The following is a 21,811-nucleotide window of genomic DNA, read 5'->3' on the forward strand; positions in this document are numbered from 1 at the left end:
AGATGTTCCATCTAGCTGATTCGGAGTTCCTTTATTTGCTTGAAACAATCACCGGACACTCCACACACACAATGATCGGTGTTTGTTAGTGTGCGCTGGAAAACCTAATGTAAACGTTCGTGTATAATAATGTATAATGTTCAGTTATGAGACCTGGTGATGAGACTTGATTCCAAAGCGCGCAGACTGACAGAATTTTCAAACGAAGTTCAAGAGGAACCATCAAATGAACCGAACCAGAAGAACTAGACCCTAGGCAGGACCCAAACACATGTAGGTTTCCCCACCGACCCAACACTTGTTCAACCACTCTAACACACTAAAAACCCTGGACCGACACCCAACAGAGATTTAGTTTGACTTAGCTGATTGGTTCTCCTTCCGCCTTAAGTCTCGATCAACCTCGGAACCTAGTCACTTGGCCTGACGAAGCTTTTGTGTCAAAAGTGAGACGTTGCCCGGCAATAAATCAACCGATTGTCACCAAACCTTTTCGAAAACGATGACTAACCAATCGGTTCCAAGTATTTTTCACGTGATTGAACAGGTTAGTTTATCATGATGGCGCTACGCAAGGTTCAAATGTGTGATGTGGATTGAATAGCCTCGAACTGGGGGGTCAACCAAACATAACCAGCATCAAACGTTGCTAGTCAGGGGGAACTGGAAACTTTATTGGAGATTTCCTCGTTAAAGTGAAGCCATTCCATATTGGGTAACCGGGAAGCACTGTGCAACTGTTTCATCCTTGATGGGGATCATCAACACCCCAAGCAAGTCAAGAGTGTATTCAACCCGCGATTCGTATCGTATGAAAATGAATCTCCTCTCTGAGACGACCTCACTCAACATGGCGTGGATTGTAATATGAGTGACGCTATACTCTGTATCGTACCGGCGCCTCGTGACCGAACGGTCACGTGTTCAGATTAATACCCAGGGAAGTCGTAGGCTCGAGGCTCTCCAGAGTTTCATGGAACGCGGTAGATTCCCAATAAGGATGAAACAGCTGTACATCGTTCCTCGACTTCTCAGATTGGCTTCATTCACCTCCAAACTTTTTATTTATTACCCAGGTAAGTCTTGTGATCGAACGTGTAACACACTCGTTACCGATTGAAACACATATGTTCCTTTGGAGTCCGTTCTGTGAGACAAGTTTTCGACAAATTTCCCTGAACGCATGCTTCACCTCAAAAAATAAATAAATAAATAAGTAAATAAACCACAAGGATTTATAAGTAGGCAAATACATTTTTATGACTTTCTTGCATAAACACTGTCGATATTATAAGTTTAACATTTTCCGAATGGTTCCCTGAGTCGGTGAAAACATGAAACGCATCTCAAATCTGTTTTGGAGGAGAAACCAATATAAGAAAAAGTATAGTCATAATGTCGGCTCTTTGGTAACGGAAAAATATAGGAATAATCACCGCATTGTGCTCCATTCCATTTCTCCGGTTATAAACAGTCCATGAAAATGGTGATTCCAGTAAATATCACGAGAAGAAGCTGTAAATACGGCAGGAAAATAACAAGTGGAGGAAGAAAATCAGGCTTTTTGACTTTTCAAGGCAATAATCCATTGATCGATGATGGTGAGATCGATTTTTTCAACCCTGACTTATCAAAGGTTATGATTACTAGTTGGTACAAGTGACTGTGAGAATAATTATCCGATTCTTGTTACATCTTTACGTTCAACAAATTGTATTTCACCCAGAAGCGCTATTTGTTCGGTTTGTTAATACACCCTTTTTGTGTTTGCCACTTCTGAATGACAGGTGACTGTGAGAATAATTATCTGATTCTTGTTGCATCTTTACGTTCAACAAATTGTATTTCAACCAAAAGCGCTCTTTGTTCGGTTTGTTAATACACCCTTTCTGTGTTTGCCACTTCTGAACGAAGTTCGGGTAGCCAATCCACACGCTACCAGGCCTATAAACGGCGATTCTTACCGAATTACTTCTTTCGATTCTTATACGTAATACGAATCGCTGGAATGGCGAGTGTACTCAGTAAGTTGTTTTTGAGTGTAATGCCGTATACTACTGCTGAAGTATGTGAGTAGTTTGTGGTAACATCGAAGATCCGTCCCGCGTCTGATGAAAGGTGAAGTTTATTGCGGGACTTGTGGAGCTGGTGGTCGTTTACAATTGTGTAATGGTCAACGAATATCCATGGGAGCTCAATAAGACTAGTGAGAATGTTCAATTTTCTTTTCAAAAACTGTGTGCCTATGAAAGGTGGCAGCTTACCAAGAAAACCATCGTTCCAATCAGAGCGAACATCGCCTTGTTCATGACCTCAACTACCTTGTCCTTTATTGGCTTATGACATCCTGTCCCGATGTTGCTATTTTTGTCAGTGAAGTCGTTCGGACAATTGGGATCGATCAGTTGGAATTTGTCGGTCATTTTGCAGCAGGGAATTGGATATTTTAGACCTGTTTGAATCAGAACAGTTTGGTAAATAAACAGTAGGATAAATCACGGATTACCGGGGAGCGTGATATTGGGTAGAAGAGAAGGTCTGTATTTAACTGTTGTCAAAACGTTGGTGTGGTTTCAAGGCATTACAATACGTGCTGTGCAGAATTTCCTGTCGGGCACTAATGTAAGCTGTGTATGTGACTCACTTTCCGACGATCTAACGTTGAAGAAAGGTAGCCGTCAATAACTCGTGCTTGTTATATTTCAGTGATCATCTCTCAGTTAAGTGGTACGCGCTTTTAATGAACAACGAAACACATGAATGTTCGCCTTTGTTTCACTTCAGCAGTTGATTACTATAGTCTAAGGGATGGAGAATAATTCAGACGGTGTGATTTGATCCTTATGTAGAGCCTGTATTACATGCGTACAGGAGGAAGGGATCCCATACCATTGGCTGTCTGTGCGTGGCTACGCTTCATCTGTTGAACACTGCATTCCTTGACCGGCAGTTGTGTTCATTCAGGTGTCATAGGACAGACAAACTGGATGTGGGAGCGGTATACAAATCCGGTTATTTGTCCTTATTCGTCCTGCTAATACGACCGAGAGTTGTTCGGATGATTTTGAACTAATTTCAAGTGAATTTCGATTAAGCGGTTCATCTTTGGCTGTCTCCACCGCGGTTAAGTTGGTCCATGTTCAATTAATCAGAAGTGTGTATCCAATGCCCGTGCTGGGATTTGAACCCCGGACATCTGACATGCGTGGTGAGCGTGTAACCACTACTCCACCAACGCACGTTGGACGCATATGAATTATCACGTCTGAACAGGCGAACGTGTTCACACTTGAGCGGTGTGATTGGTGTGTCCGATTCATCGAACGACGACCGTGACTATGAACAAAAAATACCTATCCCGCATGATTATAAACAAAAAAATACCTATCCCGCGAAACCCAGATGCGTCCAACGTGCGTTGGTGGCATAGTGGTTACAAGCATGTCAGATATCCGGTGTTCAAATCCCGGCACGGCCATTGGATATGCACAGCTGATGAGCTCTAATAAGAGCGAAACTCGAATGCAATGTTTTCCCAAGACTCATCGGAATGATTGCGCCAAGAGATGTATCAAACGAGGATGATGTGAGCGTGCATTCTATAGACCCCGCAGACACCCACAACTAAAAATCATTTTCGCCAAAATAACAACTTTCTAAAGTCCCTTCATCAGAATTCCGTTTTCGTTTGAAACTATGTCACGTGCCCATTGACAAGATGTCGATAATTAACAAATACTGTCACACCAAATATTCAGTTGTTTAGATTACTCCGAACACAAATTACCTCAAACTGCCCACTGCAGGGAATTGTTTTCTCGTGTATAGCTCAGCATCCTTTTAGTTAAAAAGGCCCTTTATGGATAACAATGGGGTTTCACTTTGGGGAGTGCAACTTCGAGTTGGTTGGTCAAGGGAACCGTTGCAGTTATGTTTTCAAACACCAGAAACGTAGTTCAAAGTGAATGAATATAAACGAATTTTGAGGGACAGTTCTAATCAGCTTTGCGAGATGAGTCCAAAATTTGATTTAAAGGTTACATGATAATCGATTCAAGAGAAATAGAACAAATACACTCCATCCTCGATGTCTTCACAGGTCCTTCTCTAAGTTGGATTCGTTTGTTAATTCTATGGTGTAAACAACGTTTTCATACCGTTCTGCAACCCAGAGAAGTTGCAGAGTAACGGCGCAATAAAATGTATTCATTGCCCGGTCCCAGTCATATCAAAAACAGAATTTGAAAACCCGTATCAGAATTTGGGATCCGTATTACACAGGACACACGGGCTTAAGAAGTCGAGTAAGCTGAACGTCGAATTGACGGATACACCGCAGAGCAATATTACTAGCGGGAGCGAGATGGCTCAAGTGGTTAGAGTGCGACTTTATTGACCGGAAGTTCCGTGGTTGGAACCCGACCTCTGCCTCGCGACTTCCCCTAGCAGTATCCCAGCCCTCGTGCTTCCTTCGGGTAGCATGACAGCTAGGCACCGGAAGGGTATTGTAGCTGACTAATCTATTCTTTTTAATAATACTACTAGCTTTGCACTAGCAAATCATGAAAGCGTCGGACGATTAAGTTCAGTCAGTGCGATAATTTGGTTATTGATGTGTAGCTCATGTTCCTTTTAAAGTACATTCTGTTTAGCCAGTGTAGGCACAAGACTAACGACGCCAAGTTTTTTCTTAACACATGGCTGATGGGACAAGGATGAGTTGACCTAGATCGCAAGTCGCAACTAGTACAAGTGATGGTTTAGTTGTCGCTGGTCGTGGAATTTGTATAATTCAAGATCACAAATCACAGATCGAACGATTCTCCTGTCTGGTGAGGTCACAATAAAGATGGAAAGCATTGGACTCGAGTTTCGTCAAACCCGGTCACTATTTTGTCGTTCAAGGCGTCGAGCAAATATCGCTGAATCGTGAAAACTGAAGCCCACACAGAAGTGATCCTTCAGGTGCTTCGAGCGTGTGCTGATGAATTAGCTACTCGCTTCGAATGTCAAACGCCTTGGAGTTCCAGTCTCTACACGGGATATGCACTACTGATGAGTTCTGTTAACAGCGAAACACTAGTCCAGTGTTTCCGCCTTTTGGTGTGGACTTTTTGAAATAACTGCACCAGAACACGTATAGGATTGTTCAGAGTGATATGCACACGGATTTTACGGATCCCACAAAGCCCTACAACTAGTCCAAAAAGTAGGTTTCATGTGTTTGTGGCGCTACCTTGTTGGGAAGTCCTGACGAATAGGTCGGTCGATAGACGTAAGCAAGGTAGTCACTGGGTCATCATTCATGTATTCGAGCAAGCCAATCATATGAGTGCTTTTTCACGTAAGTGAGTGTACATGGTGTAACGCTTTGTGTGAACCGAAGGACCTGGCCAATATCACGTGACCACTTAAAATTTGGGTAGCCCTTGGCCCGTGTTGAATTGAATTCAATGGCCATTGAGTCATTGACGACAGTTGGGCTGTCTGTAGGAAGCAGCTAAGAGGCCCCCAGTAGTCAAGAGATGCGGTTTACCATGATGTTTACGGTGCTAAATTTGAAAGTCGACTTACTTTCAGCTGTCGTTGAACTGTGCATGTACGGAAGCATCACACGGTAATACGCGACACGCATTCTCGCTGATGCAGATACCAAAGTCTACCGACCACTCATTTGAGGCCATTGAATGGTGGTTTTATGCCCAATCATCTTCCGAGTAATAAGGCGAAAATTGAAGGCCAATTATAACACGAAAATCAGTACAACCTCCATGCAGATTTGGGTGGCGCTTTCCTGTGACACCCTAGTACTGTTTCGTGACCAGATGAAGCTAATTACAATGCTAATCAGCCGCTCGTGGCCAAACTGTTAAGTGTTCAACCACTTGCTAGAAGGTCGTAGCTTCAAAACCGTCTGACGTTCATGAGATGTGCATTCTTGATGATGAAGCAGCTAACTAGTGCTTCTTGGCTTTTCAGCATAGACTGGCCTCGCTGACGGGATAAAATTTTTACTGAACCAAAAACAACAATCCCCCTCACATGTTACCCGCACTTTGTTGACTTTATTCCCCCATGTTCAGGACTCGGACAGGCTTCAATCAACTACCGTCTATACCGCTATTTTGTCGTTAGACTGAGAATAAGTAGAACTGCTTTATCAACGGGCAAGGTAGTGCACTTTAACTGAGGTAAAACATGCTTCTTCAGCTTCTCCGATTTGTGCGGCACCGCGACACACTTTCGATCGACTTTGGTGTCTATTCCCTGCTGTTTGAGTACAGGTGCTCAGGTAAGCCATTTTTTATTCACAAAAGGCACATCGTTTTATGAAGCAGTGAGGAATGCCTTTCAGTGAACATTTTGAATTCGTGACCGACGCTTGAGTACTACTCAACCACATTGGGATAACTCAGACTGAACGGCATGATTGAGCCACCAGGCCATGGGTCTTCATCCCCTGACTTCCAATTCCACCATGCTATGTGTACTATTTTCGGAAAATAGAGCAATACACCTCATATCGGTACTTTTCTGCTTACGATGACAGCCAGTTTGTAGAGTGTGCTTAATAGCGATTCCTACAGGGGTTTCCTCCCCTTGAAGTTATTATCTATTCCCCAAGGGCTGTCACCCGTGTTCTTCTGCTGGTGTATTTGGTCCTGCCTCTTAGTTTGTAATTCCTTCATTCCAATCTGTATTTCAAACTGTATGCTGGAATTCACTGTAAGAAACGACCGAAAGTGTGCTCAAGCAGTATTGTCCGGCTTTGTGTGTGTGTGCTTCTACTGCTGTTCGAACACGTGGTCTCGAGACGAAATTGGTCATCTGAATTCCACACTCGCATCCATTGTTAGTCTTCAAAAAAAACTAACCGGTGTACTCCCTCTCGCCATAGACATCCTTCTTTGCCATTTGAGAAAATTCGGTCGGGGAATCCACCCCACAACAACCGAGCTGCAGAAGGGAAAAGACAAATAAGCGTCTGAACTGGGGAGATGAAAACGAAAATACACAAAAATAGGGTGATTTCACTTTTTTTCTATGGCAAATTTTCGACATTTAAATCTATCAGGCTTCTGTCTCCATGAAATTTGAACTCAGATTTTTCCACAGTGCTAAGGAGAGGACGTTTTCAATAGAGCTTGTTTTGTATTTCTCAAGAACTCGGAAATTCTACGTCAGTCCGAAGCATTAGGGTCTAAAGACCCACAGGTTGAAGGAGTTTCCGTGTCTGAATGAAAATTCCAGGTGGACGTTTGGGATCATCGGCTTTCAGAACCACCAGATGCTATGGTTACGGCTAAAAATGTTCCCACATTCATGAGACCGTAAAAAATTGCCTCCTTCCTTTTATATTACGCCCAAATCTCCTTATAAAGCTGCTGTTCCAAGCGTGTGCAAAGGATACCCTAACGGTACCTTTCTCCTCGTCATTAGTTTATTAAGTGCGAACGACGTCGTAGCGAGATGTCGCTACTGAGTCAGATTGCGGCAAAGGAGATAAAAACGAATACCTTGGACGATTTTTGCCTTAAAGATAGATTACGGACGCTACTGTGTTTTCTAACTCATCTGTGATGACCAACTCAACTGGCAGCCCAATGTCCCATCGCTTGTGAGTTTGGAGTTTGCTATTCGACTACGCTTCGGGAGGTCGGATAAAAGCGTTGTGCACGGAAGGCAGACAAATGGTTATTGGATATTTCTTTGGAAAAAGCCATTTTTCCGGGGGATGGGACGTGCATTTTTGTTGGTTTGGCTTATTAAAACAGCTAGATAGTACCTCCTGAATTCATTACAGATACTTGCACAAACATCACACTACTATGTAGTCAAAAGTAGGTAGATGATAAAACAGTTTACCAGATAAGAAACCCCTAGGAACCATCACCTTGTTACCGTGCTCAATAGATATCAAACCGGTTAAGAAGTCAGTGGTCATTTCGATGGAAATAGATGAGGTTTGCGCCACTGTATGTGACAATAACGAGTTGGGTAGGGGAACCATTGTGGGTCGCTGGACGACAGTCGAAAGCATAGGACCAAATAACCCAATTTGGGTGGTGGGATACCTTCTTGTAAACCGGCAAGTTCTCAGTCTGGCGCCCAAGCTATGTTGAGGAATTTATTTTCCACATCACCCTTGTTTTGAACAGTCGTCCCCCTGCCCTGGCGCAATTATTCGTGTGAATCCACACCAAAGGGGAGGGGACTTGAGTTTCGCTCTTGTTAGAGCTCATCAACAATGCATATCCAACCATCACAACCAGGATAGTTACTGGGTCGTCGTATCGATGATGTGTTCGGCACACTAATCACATCGCTCAAGTGCGATCACGTTCACCCGTTCAGACGTGAGAATTCAGATGCGTCCAACATGCGCTAGTGGAGCAGTTGTAACACGTTCGCCTCGCATGTCAGGTGTCCGGAGTTCGAACCCGGACATGGCCATTGGATATGCACTACCGATGAGCTCCAACAAGAGAGAAACTCATGTCCAGTGCTTCCTCCCTTTGGTGTGGATTCACATGCATAGTTGCGCCAGGACAGGAGGACAGCTGTTCAAAACGAGAGTGGTGTGGAACTGAACAATACGCCTTCCGCAAAACCCCCACATGCATTAAGGAGTTTCATTTAAAGGACCTATGGTACCACCTTGCAATATGGTAGCTGGTAACTGACGTTTAATAGCTCGAAATTTCTAGTAACTTGACGTTGTCCTGGAAAAATGCTTAAGTAGCCCGATTGACAAACTTCGATCTGTATAGTAAAGCGGGACTTGAGTAGCTCTCATTCTGTCGAATGCATACGGAATGTCATGCTGGTTTGTAGTAAACAATGAGAAATGACTTACATAAGGTTGCAGAAAACCAATTACGAGGCTGTGGACGTCATTCGCCTCGATCGATGTGTAATTTGCCACGCTCATGCTGAATAGTTTCACCGCATATTCGCCAAACTGCAAAAGAAAGCGATTTTAGGGAAGAATGAGCCAAATAAGTTACAAGGTTCACACGAAAATCCTCACACACTTTTTGGCTAATATGTGCATGTCAATGAGTGCACGCTCTCTCATGCACCCCGAATAGAGAAAAAAGAGGTTGATATAATTCGAACTTTCTAAAGCCTACCTACGAAAGCTTGGGATCAGATTCGATCTGGGGATCTTGCAGTCACGGGTTTCTGCAAGATACAGGCGAACACACAGCTAGCGATCAGAAGTTCGCCTAAAATAGCAAGTTCATGTGTATCAGACGGTAAAAGCACATGATAACCCTCGTAGATATAGGAAATATATGTGAAAAGCCAGTAGGTTTTCGGCCTAGAATTGCCTGACGATTAGTGGAAAACACTTATGTTTGATCACATATTTATGGGAGATCAGGAAGTTTTGACAGGTGTGCCTGTCACTACTGCTTTGTCTGCGCCCTCTAAGTCAAGACGCCGTACTGTTTCGGGAAGGTGGTTCGACGACATGGCCTGGAAAACCGATTTGTACAGGCTCTGGTATAAAGTGTGTGCACCGCTCTGGACATGGCAACATGACATGGGATCATTTCAAATTAGTCCTAGGCGATATTTTTTAAACTTGTGAATTATACTCGTCTCGTCTGAACGGTTTTCCTCCTGTTCGGGTAAGACTTTCCTTTTTTTCGCACCAAAATGGAAAATTGCTGCACTCCTATTTAGAGTCGTCAATGATGCGGGTCAAATAGATAGCTCGGGTGAGTTTACTGGTAGTTGATCAGATGGCACTTGATCTGTTTGCCGAGCTTGGCAATTGGCTCGCAAACGTTTGGTCTTCAGTCGAGGAGACATCGTCAGTGCTCAGTTGAGTGGGTGCTTCCTCCGTGCCTACTTGTAGCTTTTGAAGGTACATAATATCCTGTCGCAGCTAGGCACGGAGGAAGTACCCACTCAACTGAGCACTGACGATGTCTCCTAGACTAGGGACGAAACGTTTGCAAGCCAATTGCCAAGCTTGGCCAGCAGATCAGCTGCCATCTGATCAACCACTAGCAATGATGCGGGTCTTTACTGAGGCTCGAACTCAGGATGTCCAACATGCTGGGAGAAGATTTTACTGATTCACGCTGATTGCAGGTGAACTGTCATACCTAAGCAGGCTAACGTTTTCACGCCCGAATGAAGTAGTTAGGCTTTCCAATGATTTGACTAACGACGGTGCTGGTGGCTGAAGGTCGAACCTATGGTACGCGAGTAGGGCGTTTTACCGGAGCTCTGCAAGCACAAGTGTGGTGAATAACTTCAAGCTAATAAACTCTATGTGATGATCTCCGCCCATCTTTCAAGTGATTCCCTCGGCTCTGTCGATAGTTAACTCACAAGCAACCAGTGCGGTAATCGATGATACGTGTGAACTGAGCATTGTACAGGGTGACAAAAGGATAGTGCGCGGATATCAGTGAGTACTTCCACAATCGAGGAAAGCATACTGCTCTCGTCACCCCAACCTTCTTGTCCGGCATCGCTTTATCATACCCCACAGTCACCGGGGGCCTCTAAGTCACTGGATCAAACTGTGCTCTGCAGTATTGGCATTATGGGTTTACACGTATTTATGTGATAGCCGACCGTTATGTAACCCGTAGAAAATACAAGAAACTCACTTTTTAAAGTATACAGGTCCTCCTAGGACCTAGCAAGTCCTCAAATAAAGCACAAAGTTCGCTCGACTTTTACTTCTAACGGTTTGCTATTTGAGTTTATGTCCAGCTGCTCTCCAGCGAGCCCAAAAGTACAGAAATATGGTAGCCGCATGGTTTTTCCTTACACTCAGTGACTTCTTCCTTCTTTCTAGCAGTGAACACAAAAATTAGCTGTCACGTGTTTTTTTCACTTTTTTGTGACTTTTAATCGATTTACATACCATGGGCTGGTGACCAGATGCTTATTGGGACACGCGGTAAGTAGTACGAGAGAGTTGGGACGGGTTTAGTCGCCTGAAATGGTGAGGTACATCTGAGGACACAGTCAGTCATGCTCAGGCAAGTACTAATCATGTGGTTTGTGCACCGAGAAATTTTGTTACGCTCTAATGAGACTTCTAGTTGAAATTAGGCTCAACGGCGAAATGTGTAGGGTTACATAAGAGCTGTATGTTGGTTGATGTTAGTTCCAGAACGTGGATTGCTTGTGACCGGGAATTTCAGATGCCGCTAACTAAGGATTGTGACGTGGGTCTAAAAGTCGCACTTTTCTAACAATATTGATCAACTCTGAAATCAATGGGTTTACCAGGGTATTCATGAGAGATCAAGATTGCTTCCATATCGTACTATTCAAAGTTCTACTGCCCGGGCATCGCCATTCTGTTTAGTTGAGAGTACTAATCAGAGTACTGGCCCGAGTTGCATCCTTATTCGAGCTCGTGGACTAGCCAGTGAAATTTGAACTTCCGGTATCCAAGCCGAGTAGTGCTGTTCGACCGTACGTTGGACACATCTGAGCGGGCAAACCGGCTCTCACAGCTGGGTGGTGTGAACTGAGACTGTTGGCTCGAAGGATAACTCCGTAACTCTCCAAGTTCAACTGACCGGTTGACCCGCTTTTACAGTACGACATAGTCAGGTGGTGCCACAGACGACAGTGACCCTTAATGGGTAATTTTTCCCACGTGTTTTGGTCACCTGGAGAACTTTTGTAGATTATATTTACATCAGTCCCTTTTGAAGTCGAGTTGAAATAGGTTTCACATGCGAACTAGTGTGTTGTCAGCTGTTCCGCTGAGTAGTAAGGTTGACTGGCATCATGTGTAAGCTTATGATGTTATTCAACGTCCTCGAGATCAAAACTGGCAGTCCCTCTACTGGCTACATTCTGATGTGCACACTTTTTTTTATAGTAAATGATCATATTGTGGTACATCAAGAGCTGTTCAAAACAGCAAAGCTGATTCATTTGAATTCAAAATTCTGCTTTGTGATAAAGACTGGGTGACAAAGTGAAAATGGATGAACACCATGTTTTTTCCTGTCGAACTGTCGAGGATGATTGAGCATGGGGGATGGCGGGTTGGCTCCTATTCGTGTATCCAAACAAGCGCAGTTCCACAGGTGGTGGGGATTTTGTTGTAATTCATCTAAAACCCGGTTAGTCATATTGCGAGTATTAATCGTGGTGTGACCTTCGATGTCGCTAGGTCAGTGAATAGGGCCACTTGGCGGTGTTGCGGAATATAGTTACTACTTGGTTGTTGGTCTGTTCCACGAGCATGGCAGTTGGATTGCAAACGTTTCATCACCAGTCGAGGAGTTGAATGAGTTACTCATCCAACAACCAACAAGGTAATTTCCCTAGTGTTTGGGAACCGGGTCGGTAGTATCTGATTGTCGGCTACCTTCACTGTGAACTAACTAATCTGTTGGGTCCATTTTAAGCAAGCGCACCTAAGTACACAGTGGAACAGAGTGACTGGCTTGAGTTAGCAGTCACGCGTAATGCGTGCATGTGACTTCTACGCATGACTGCATATCATACATGAAATTAAGAATGCTTTCACATACAGTTGCAACCTTTAGCCAACAGATGCATGCGTACAGGTTCTTCCGCACCGGATGGATTAGATCACAGCTAGGTGGCTCAGCGGAGGTTTGTGAAAATTCTCCACAGGGTGCTCGTTTGAAGGGAGCACAAATCAAACGTGACCAGTTCGTTACACAAAATGAGAATGATAACTCTGAATTCCTAGGACAAAGGCCCAATGAGATTTCTCTCCCGTGAGACTAACCACAATGAGAACTAATCAGCCGTTCGTACCGCACATTCAATGTTCAACCAATCACCAAAAGGTCACGGGTCTAGAACTCTGCAAGTTCCGTGAGATTCGAACGGCCGATGATTCACAAAAGAAATGAAACGGCTGTGCGATGTTTCTCAGCTTTCCAGCCTAGATTGGTCTCACTGACAGGACGAAAACTCAATTTGAAATGAAAAAATCTCCTCACACTATTACTAATCACTGATTGTTGATTTTGTGTCGAGCTAAATCCGATTTGGTATTGTCTTAAAATATCGTGCACAAGACACCTCTCTCTCTCTCTCGAGTGGCCATTTGCGAGTTGCTTCCAAAGTGACCGTTTCTGAAGGGTCTTCTCCGTATTTGCTGTTCTTCCAGTTTGCTCAAAGATTTGTCCTCATTTTTAGAGATACTCTGGCTAATTCGTTACGGTTTTTTCCTTTTATTTGCGTTTTAATTACATAACATGCTGGTTCATCCATGCTACATAGATGTGAAACAATAGTCACAGGGTTGTTGAAAACTCTTCGACAGCAAACGACCGGTTTCGCCCTTGTTGGAGGCTCATCAGGTAGGCGAAGTCTCCGAGTTTCCGTCAACCTGACGTTCTACTTGAACCCAAATTGGACGTGGGCTGTCAAAGAGTTTTCAGCAACGTTGTGACTAGTTTCTTTTATGAAAATATACTGCGATATCTCGAATATCGTACCAACTGAAACACAAAGCAGCCGTGGTGAACCATATTCTGTTGAAGAATATCATAAACGAGAGATTCATTTGATTCTGCAGTAAAAACCAAATTGACTTTCAAGTGAATGGAATTGTCGAAATCAGCCTACTGATTTCAAGCATGCCTAAAAGACGTTTGAACGGAAAAAGTAGCCTGACGGCTTCGTGACTTACCACATCCTGCTTTACGAAGTATAGGATGATCATGACCAACATTGCAACAGCGATTACCGTTATGATGGCAGCATACTGGGGAAAAATGAAGATACATATGCTGCTTAGTCTGAAAAGAAACACCTGCATACAAACAGAATAAGCAAACGCCCATCATCATGCCTGAGTTTGGATACGCGGAAATCGCACAACGCTTCATGTGAGATGGATGTAAGTTCAGATGCTGGCCAAAATTTTCGAATATTTATCGTGCATATTCGCGGTTCAATGGCCGGAGAAGGCCTCATCTTTTACGTTTGCACCGTTTAGGAACTTCGTTGGTTTGAAATCTCTTCTACTGTGTTTCGATGCAAACGTTCTTGATGTACTAACATCCTTGAATAAGTGCTGGAAAAGCCAAGAACCTCCAGTTATTTTGGGAAAACCAGTCGTCCGCCATCTCAGATGATTGCATAGTCAGGCACCTGAGGTCAAACCTAAATTTGTGTACTCAAAGTTGTTTCTTAGTCGGATAGACCTTTCACATTGTAATGTCATTTGGTTTTCCTTAGTCATTGATCTCTCACGAAGTATGGGTTCTGTGGTAATGTGGCAAGATTGCGGCCTCTAGATTCGTTTTCCGTCACTATCCTGAACGGTTTGTTGAACCCATACGGTTGCGTGGTTAAATGTAGAAACTAAGCCTCAGGTGTTAACCGTGATACTAACGATTTTTTAATGTCCTACAGCTGCAGCATTTTTTCGGTGCATGATTGCCATGCCCCCCCCCCCGGAAACAAGTAAGAGCCGAGACTGGAACAGTCCAGATGCAGAGTTGAGGCTAAACCACGGATTTTCCGGTCAGTGAGTTTTCATCTCGCTACAATGTTGATCATACCTATGAGTTATTTTCTTATAAAAATAGTACACACCTCGTGGCTTTGAAAGGACAGTTCAAATACTGACCCAAAGACCCTCTTACAAATACGTCCCACACATTTGCAGCATACGTGTAGTTCCTCAATTTAAAGGGTTTTCTTGATAATCACCCTTCTGAAATAGTCGATTCATTCAAAGGAAATCGCACTTAAACTTGTATGCTTAATACTTAATAAAACTCCAGCAGTCGTCATTTATGTTTGCTGCCTTTTTAAGGGTGAGAAATATTGCTACCAAATTTGGCGACCACTTGTTCTAGCAAATCGAATCATTTACCCAGTCTTATTTCCAACAACAGGCTATTGGAAGTCCGGTGACGAAAAATCGATGATATCTGAACACACAAACTGTTCATAATAGGCATATAAAGGACATCATTCCTTACTGGAGAAGTAACCTGTCAGGAAGATCTGATTCCTGAAAATAACTGCAGAACCTAAGACTCTACCAAAATCTCAATCGATTCTCGATCGATTCAGCAAGAGCCGATGGATGTTCAGGCATACTACAGAAGCNTAAAAATAGTACACACCTCGTGGCTTTGAAAGGACAGTTCAGATACTGACCCAAAGACCCTCTTACAAATACGTCCCACACATTTGCAGCATACGTGTAGTTCCTCAATTTAAAGGGTTTTCTTGATAATCACCCTTCTGAAATAGTCGATTCATTCAAAGGAAATCGCACTTAAACTTGTATGCTTAATACTTAATAAAACTCCAGCAGTCGTCATTTATGTTTGCTGCCTTTTTAAGGGTGAGAAATATTGCTACCAAATTTGGCGACCACTTGTTCTAGCAAATCGAATCATTTACCCAGTCTTATTTCCAACAACAGGCTATTGGAAGTCCGGTGACGAAAAATCGATGATATCTGAACACACAAACTGTTCATAATAAGCATATAAAGGACATCATTCCTTACTGGAGAAGTAACCTGTCAGGAAGATCTGATTCCTGAAAATAACTGCAGAACCTAAGACTGCACCAAAATCTCAATCGATTCTCGATCGATTCAGCAAGAGCCGATGGATGTTCAGGCATACTACAGAAGCACGAACGACTATGATCAATGTTCAGGTATTTCATAGGAGCACGGTCGATGATGATGGGTGTTCATCAAACGCCGATCGGACAGCCTGGATCAATGTCAGAAGGTGGCCTTCAAAATTCAACGTTGTTGTCACTTTTGCACTCGCTTGCACTCACTGCTGCAACAGAGCTGTTTTTTGCCGGTGTGCCTTTTTCTGGCGCTAGGCACTGGAGTGGGAACGGTAGTCAGATAAAAGATACACTTATTTGGAAACCAGCTGGGTGGGCGTAGTTTCTCGGGAACTCGAGGACGAGCACCAAGAAAGACTAGACATGACTGAAGAGTTGTAATATCGTCCAAATCATTTGGGTGACCAATGATTAGATACTCGGCGTTAGAATCGTCCTTATCAGTACTCTTCAATATGTTGAATATCGTTCGAATTAAGACAGCCTTCCTGCAGCACATTTAGATTAAAAAGTTTTATGGACGATAGATTCAGGTTAATGTTAACTGATTCTCCCCCAACAACAAGCTGATTGGCCAATGAATAGTTACAGCAACCAAACTATCAGGAAGGTCAAATTCCTGAAAGCAACCTCAGAAGGCGTGGAACCTACTGCTCCACCAAAAACTCAAAACTCAGCAGAAATGCCGGCAAGCATCCAGGCCAATCAATTATTCAATCAATTCAGCAACACCTGATGAGTGTTCTTGCACGCCACATAAGCACGACCGAATGTGATCAGCGTTCAGGCATTTCATAGGGGCACGATCGATGTTGATGTGTGTTCATTAAAGCCTATCAGGCAGCCTGTATCAGTGTCAGAAAGTCCCCTTTAGATAGCGTTGGGGCCGTTTAACTATTGCTCTCGCACTCGGACGCACTCACTCGACTGTTCCTTCTGTGAGTCTTTTTTCTCCGGCAATAGGCACTTGAGCGGGTCAGCAGCAGATACCATAGATTGAGGAATCAGCAGACATAACACGAACATATGACTGTCTCCGCTCTAATGAATTGCATTCATACAGGACAACAAAAATCGTTGATAAAAAAGCGTATATGGTGCTCTTAGTAGTTGGCAGGTACACCTATCTTATAACAATCTACCCGTGCCGAATGCGGCCTCTTCATCGATGAACTGACAACCGTAGAGTTCACTGATGAAAAACAGCCAAATACGGAACTCACCACTTTGAGAATTATCAGCAAATTGCAGCAAGCTCCGATGATACCAAGAACAGAGAGGATTGCGACAGCCGCCCCAAAACACAAAAGTACTATTCCAATGGGAGCTACCGGGTAGGTGAACAATCAAACAGCAGTAATGGCAATCAGTTGAGATTAATTCATTTTAAATGTGATCAGGAACCGTAGGTCGCAAAATTGTCAACTTGAAATAAGCCATTAACCGGGCGGCAGAAATCAAACTTCGGAAAAAACCTACCGGGCAATTTATAAAATAAACGTGTATTTAGTGCCTTCTTAGTCAAGTATCGTCAGACTCTGTCAGAGTTCGCAAAAACGAATGTGTGCACTACATTCCTGCCTAGGTCACTCCCATACCTATAAAACAGAACGAATGCAAAGAAGTGATTGAAAAATTTTGTTTACACCTTAACTGAAATGACGCAAGCAATTCCGGCAAAACAGATACCTCTACTGCGAATGTACGGCAGCGAAGCATCAGTGTTGAACACTGATATCATGCTGCCGATGATGATGATGATGATGATGATGACGATGATGATGATGATGAATTTCCTATTATTTTATCTTACTTTCTCGGATACAGACCCGTGAAAAAGAACATTAACAGCTTATAAGCTTCGTCGTTTAGAGACTGTCGTATTTCAAACAGTTATGAGATAAACGCTCGTTTACAACAAAGATGGCGGAACTAAGCCGCATACAAAGTGTTTAAGAGGGATTAGGATTAGACCAACTGGTAAAACACCCCATAAGTACCGTGAAGCAGAACCTTGAATGTGTTGTTCTTTGCAAAGTTTTATTGTTTAACCGCTTATTCTCCTGAACCAATTGCTAAAATATCTCTTCTTTAGTGTGAAATTGTTGTAAGTCCAAGACATTTTCAACTTGGCGACTCACAATCCTCGAAATGCTCGGAGTGAGGAATATGCGCCTCACGAGCAGAGTGGACCAAGCCGATAGCAGAGCGCAATACTACATCTTCTTATTAATTATCCAAGAAAGTGGATTGTCGTGCAAATTAGTTGGACATATTCGGCTGATTACACACCAATTCTCCTATGGAAATCGCATTTGAATACCTAGGTGGCCTGAGATCGCGGTCAAACTGATTGCCCCGACGTGCTCGTGTGCTCGATCCCTAAAGCTGAGCGATAGTTCCTGCCTTCACGTCACTAGTCCCGATTGCTAAATGGACGACCATCTCAAACCCAGTCTAATTTAGTCTCGTACGACATTTCACCTCAATCAGCTACCTCGGTTGGATTAAAAAAAACATTGTCTTATCTGCATGCAACTGATATGAGGGAACAGGATGATGAACTCATCTGATGGCAAANACGGAACTCACCACTTTGAGAATTATCAGCAAATTGCAGCAGGCTCCGATGATACCAAGAACAGAGAGGATTGCGACAGCCGCCCCAAAACACAAAAGTACTATGCCAATGGGAGCTACCGGGTAGGTGAACAATCAAACAGCAGTAATGGCAATCAGCTGAGATTAATTCATTTTAAATGTGATCAGGAACCGTAGGTCGCAAAATTGTCAACTTGAAATAAGCCATTAACCGGGCGGCAGAAATCAAACTTCAGAAAAAACCTACCTGGGAATTTATAAAATAAACGCGTATTTAGTGCCTTCTTAGTCAAGTATCGGCAGACTCTGTCAGAGTTCGCAAAAACGAATGTGTGCACTACATTCCTGCCTAGGTCACTCCCATACCTATAAAACAGAACGAATGCAAAGAAGTGATTGAAAAATTTTGTTTACACCTTAACTGAAATGACGCAAGCAATTCCGGCAAAACAGATACCTCTACTGCGAATGTACGGCAGCGAAGCATCAGTGTTGAACACTGATATCATGCTGCCGATGATGATGATGATGATGTTGATGATGATGACGATGATGTTGATGATGATGATGATGATGATGATGGTGATGATGATGATGATGACGATGATGATGATGAATTTCCTATTATTTTATCTTACTTTCTCGGATACAGACCCGTGAAAAAGAACATTAACAGCTTATAAGCTTCGTCGTTTAGAGGCTGTCGTATTTCAAACAGTTATGAGATAAACGCTCGTTTACAACAAAGATGACGGAACTAAGCCGCATACAAAGTGTTTAAGAGGGATTAGGATTAGACCAACTGGTAAAACACCCCATAAGTACCGTGAAGCAGAACCTTGAATGTGTTGTTCTTTGCAAAGTTTTGTTGTTTAACCGCTTATTCTCCTGAACCAATTGCTAAAATATCTCTTCTTTAGTGTGAAATTGTTGTAAGTCCAAGACATTTTCAACTTGGCGACTCACAATCCTCGAAATGCTCGGAGTGAGGAATATGCGCCTCACGAGCAGAGTGGACCAAGCCGATAGCAGAGCGCAATACTACATCTTCTTATTAATTATCCAAGAAAGTGGATTGTCGTGCAAATTAGTTGGAAATATTCGGCTGATTACACACCAATTCTCCTATGGAAATCGCATTTGAATACCTAGGTGGCCTGAGATCGCGGTCAAACTGATTGACCCGACGTGCTCGTGTGCTCGATCCCTAAAGCTGAGCGGTGGTTTCTGCTTTCACGTCACTAGTCCCGATTGCTAAATGGACGATCATCTCAAACCCAGTCTAATTTAGTCTCGTACGACATTTCGCCTCAATCAGCTAGCTCGGTTGGATTAAAAAACCATTGTCTTATCTGCATGCAACTGATATGAGGGAACAGGATGATGAACTCATCTGATTGCAAAAGTCCGCTTCATTTCGCTTGACAGAGTTCGTTTCTTCAACGATTTCACTGATGGTAAACTCCCAGAGGATGTTTCCCGAACATGTCAGAGTTCCAATCATGTGCCGCCTCTTCCAGCAACGTTTCTGAGCACTTTTCTATTCGTTCACGTACCCTCCAAAAAAAGACATTTTACGCACATGTTGACTTAATTTTGTAAATAGCCGTTCTCGGGGATAGAAAGTTGGTCGATCCTATGAACCTATTCTAATTTAAAGCGTCTGACACTTGGGGATAATACGGTGTGGCGCTACAGTGCCGTAAAATCTCCGCTAAAAATCCACACACTCAACTGACCCTCATTTTAAATCCCAACATCGTCGTCAATATCTTCCGAAGTAGCATCAACTCTCTTGTCATTCACATTTTGTGCAGGATTTTGTCATAAGGCACCTCTTCCGAAATTGACACTTGGAATTAAGACTAAATCACCCAAGCCCTGATTGCTGCTGGTGTACGCTACTGATGTTATACGTGAGTAGTATCTGGTCAAAGCGCCGTCCCTGCATCTGATGAGATGGTGGCGTAGAAATTATCAAATCACTGTACAGGGTTTATTCATTGTTGTTGAATACTCAAACAGCATTCGGAAAAATTCATGAGGACACCTTGGGATGTTGGATCTTCAAAAATTCTTCCAAGTGCTTAGTTCGTGTTTGTCAATGGACAACTCCGTGTTCGACGGCTTTCGTCCTTGCACCGGTGCCCGGACTACTGCGACCGAACAAACCAATCCATGGAAGCTCTGTACACTCTGTGGATCAATATGTGAATCGATGTGTGGTCAAAACAAAGCGAATGGTGAAGTGATCAATTACAAGCAAATTGAACTCCATCTTTTTGTATTCCCAAGATCGATAGGACAGATAGACAGGATGTCATCAATCTTATCACTGCTTTACATGATCCATTTTAAATTGCCTTGAATTCTTTGCTATTTTTGATCAAATCTGTGTTCGAGATATGGGTCGATCAAATCAGTAAGTGACCACTGTCGATAAGGTGTGTTGTGATAAGGTGTGTTGAAGGTCCTATTCGGTTGGGAAACTCTGACAGCCACTGTGCAACCGTCTTAGATTCCACCGCAAATACGTTTCTCTGAGATCCTGTTGGAAGCCGATATTGCTACCGAAATCAAACAGACCGGACCATTCCTCATTTATGCTGAATGCAGATTTTCCCACATGTGGGTCGCCACCCCTTCAAATTTGGTAAGGTCGCTTCCGCAAACTTCGCTGTATTTGCTAGCTGGTTAGATGCAAGCCCCCATTGTGTCCTTCTGATTGTCCTCGGCGTTCACTGAGCCTCTTATTACTAACGAAGAAGAAAGGTATCAACTACGGATTACTACCTTTTGTTCATATTCATTTGTCACCTATTCCAACGTCCTTGAAAGCCAGAATTTTCTAATGCTCGAAATCCAATGATGGAACATCACGTGCCATTCTTCGTTTGCTGTCGATCAGTGCGACCAGAGAGCGTATTTCGATGGCACTAATCGATAGAGCACAACAGACCTTCGGGGCCAAACATTGAGTGCGCATGCAAATACCGAAACAATAAACAGTCCTGGTGTGTAGTAAAGACAAAGTCCTTTGGTAAACTGTTGACGCCCTAATCACGCCAGGGTGCAGTATATTTGATCAGTTCTGGTTACCTCCCGCGGTCGAATGGCGTTATGTTACGGCAGAAGCTCTGATTGCTGAATGCTGGATCATGGTGTTCTTCCCGCCAAATAAAAGATTTCTTTTTTCCACAGCTACCCTTTGTTAGTGTAACGTGAATTTTTTGGTTTTGGCGATAGTACTCCACCGGAATCAACAGCCTTTTACGGCCCTTGATATTTCACAGTATTTTGGTAAGCTATTACGCTCCGGTTCATCTTTTGGGACTTAGAATCTTCGCAAATGAAAAAAGCAAATGTCCCTTGAGCAGCAGAAAGTCTCGCTGGAGTTTTTGTCAACAGTAGGTAAGTCAGATGGAAAGATTTTGCCGGACTTTGAACACCTGCCGGATCAGTGAGCAGTGCTCTCAAACGGGACACCATTAATTTTCAACGGACCAACCAATACCCTGCTCAATTTGGACCGCATCTTTGCTTGCAATCCATAAGCTACATAGCTGAATGAAGCCTTTGCGCTGTTGTCTGTGAGAAAGAGTCTCTTCCTTAAGAACGTCGAATG

At 43.3% G+C, this 21,811-nt stretch overlaps 1 protein-coding gene across 1 annotated transcript in view; it reads right to left on the reverse strand.

The window, feature by feature from the left end:
- Positions 1–1,244: 1,244 nt before the first annotated feature.
- Positions 1,245–21,811, reverse strand: part of T265_02739 (hypothetical protein) — a gene marked incomplete at both ends in the record, with an annotated part of 33,818 nt that continues 13,251 nt past the window's right edge. The window contains 6 exons of the mRNA XM_009167054.1: positions 1,245–1,515; positions 2,265–2,452; positions 6,876–6,957; positions 8,858–8,962; positions 13,667–13,741; positions 18,178–18,281. Of these exons, the coding sequence (XP_009165318.1) occupies positions 1,465–1,515; positions 2,265–2,452; positions 6,876–6,957; positions 8,858–8,962; positions 13,667–13,741; positions 18,178–18,281 (605 nt within the window). The remainder of the gene's footprint in view (positions 1,516–2,264; positions 2,453–6,875; positions 6,958–8,857; positions 8,963–13,666; positions 13,742–18,177; positions 18,282–21,811) is intronic.

This window comes from Opisthorchis viverrini, assembly GCF_000715545.1.
Source record: "Opisthorchis viverrini unplaced genomic scaffold opera_v5_35, whole genome shotgun sequence".
In the NCBI taxonomy this organism is placed as follows: Eukaryota; Metazoa; Platyhelminthes; class Trematoda; order Opisthorchiida; family Opisthorchiidae; genus Opisthorchis; species Opisthorchis viverrini.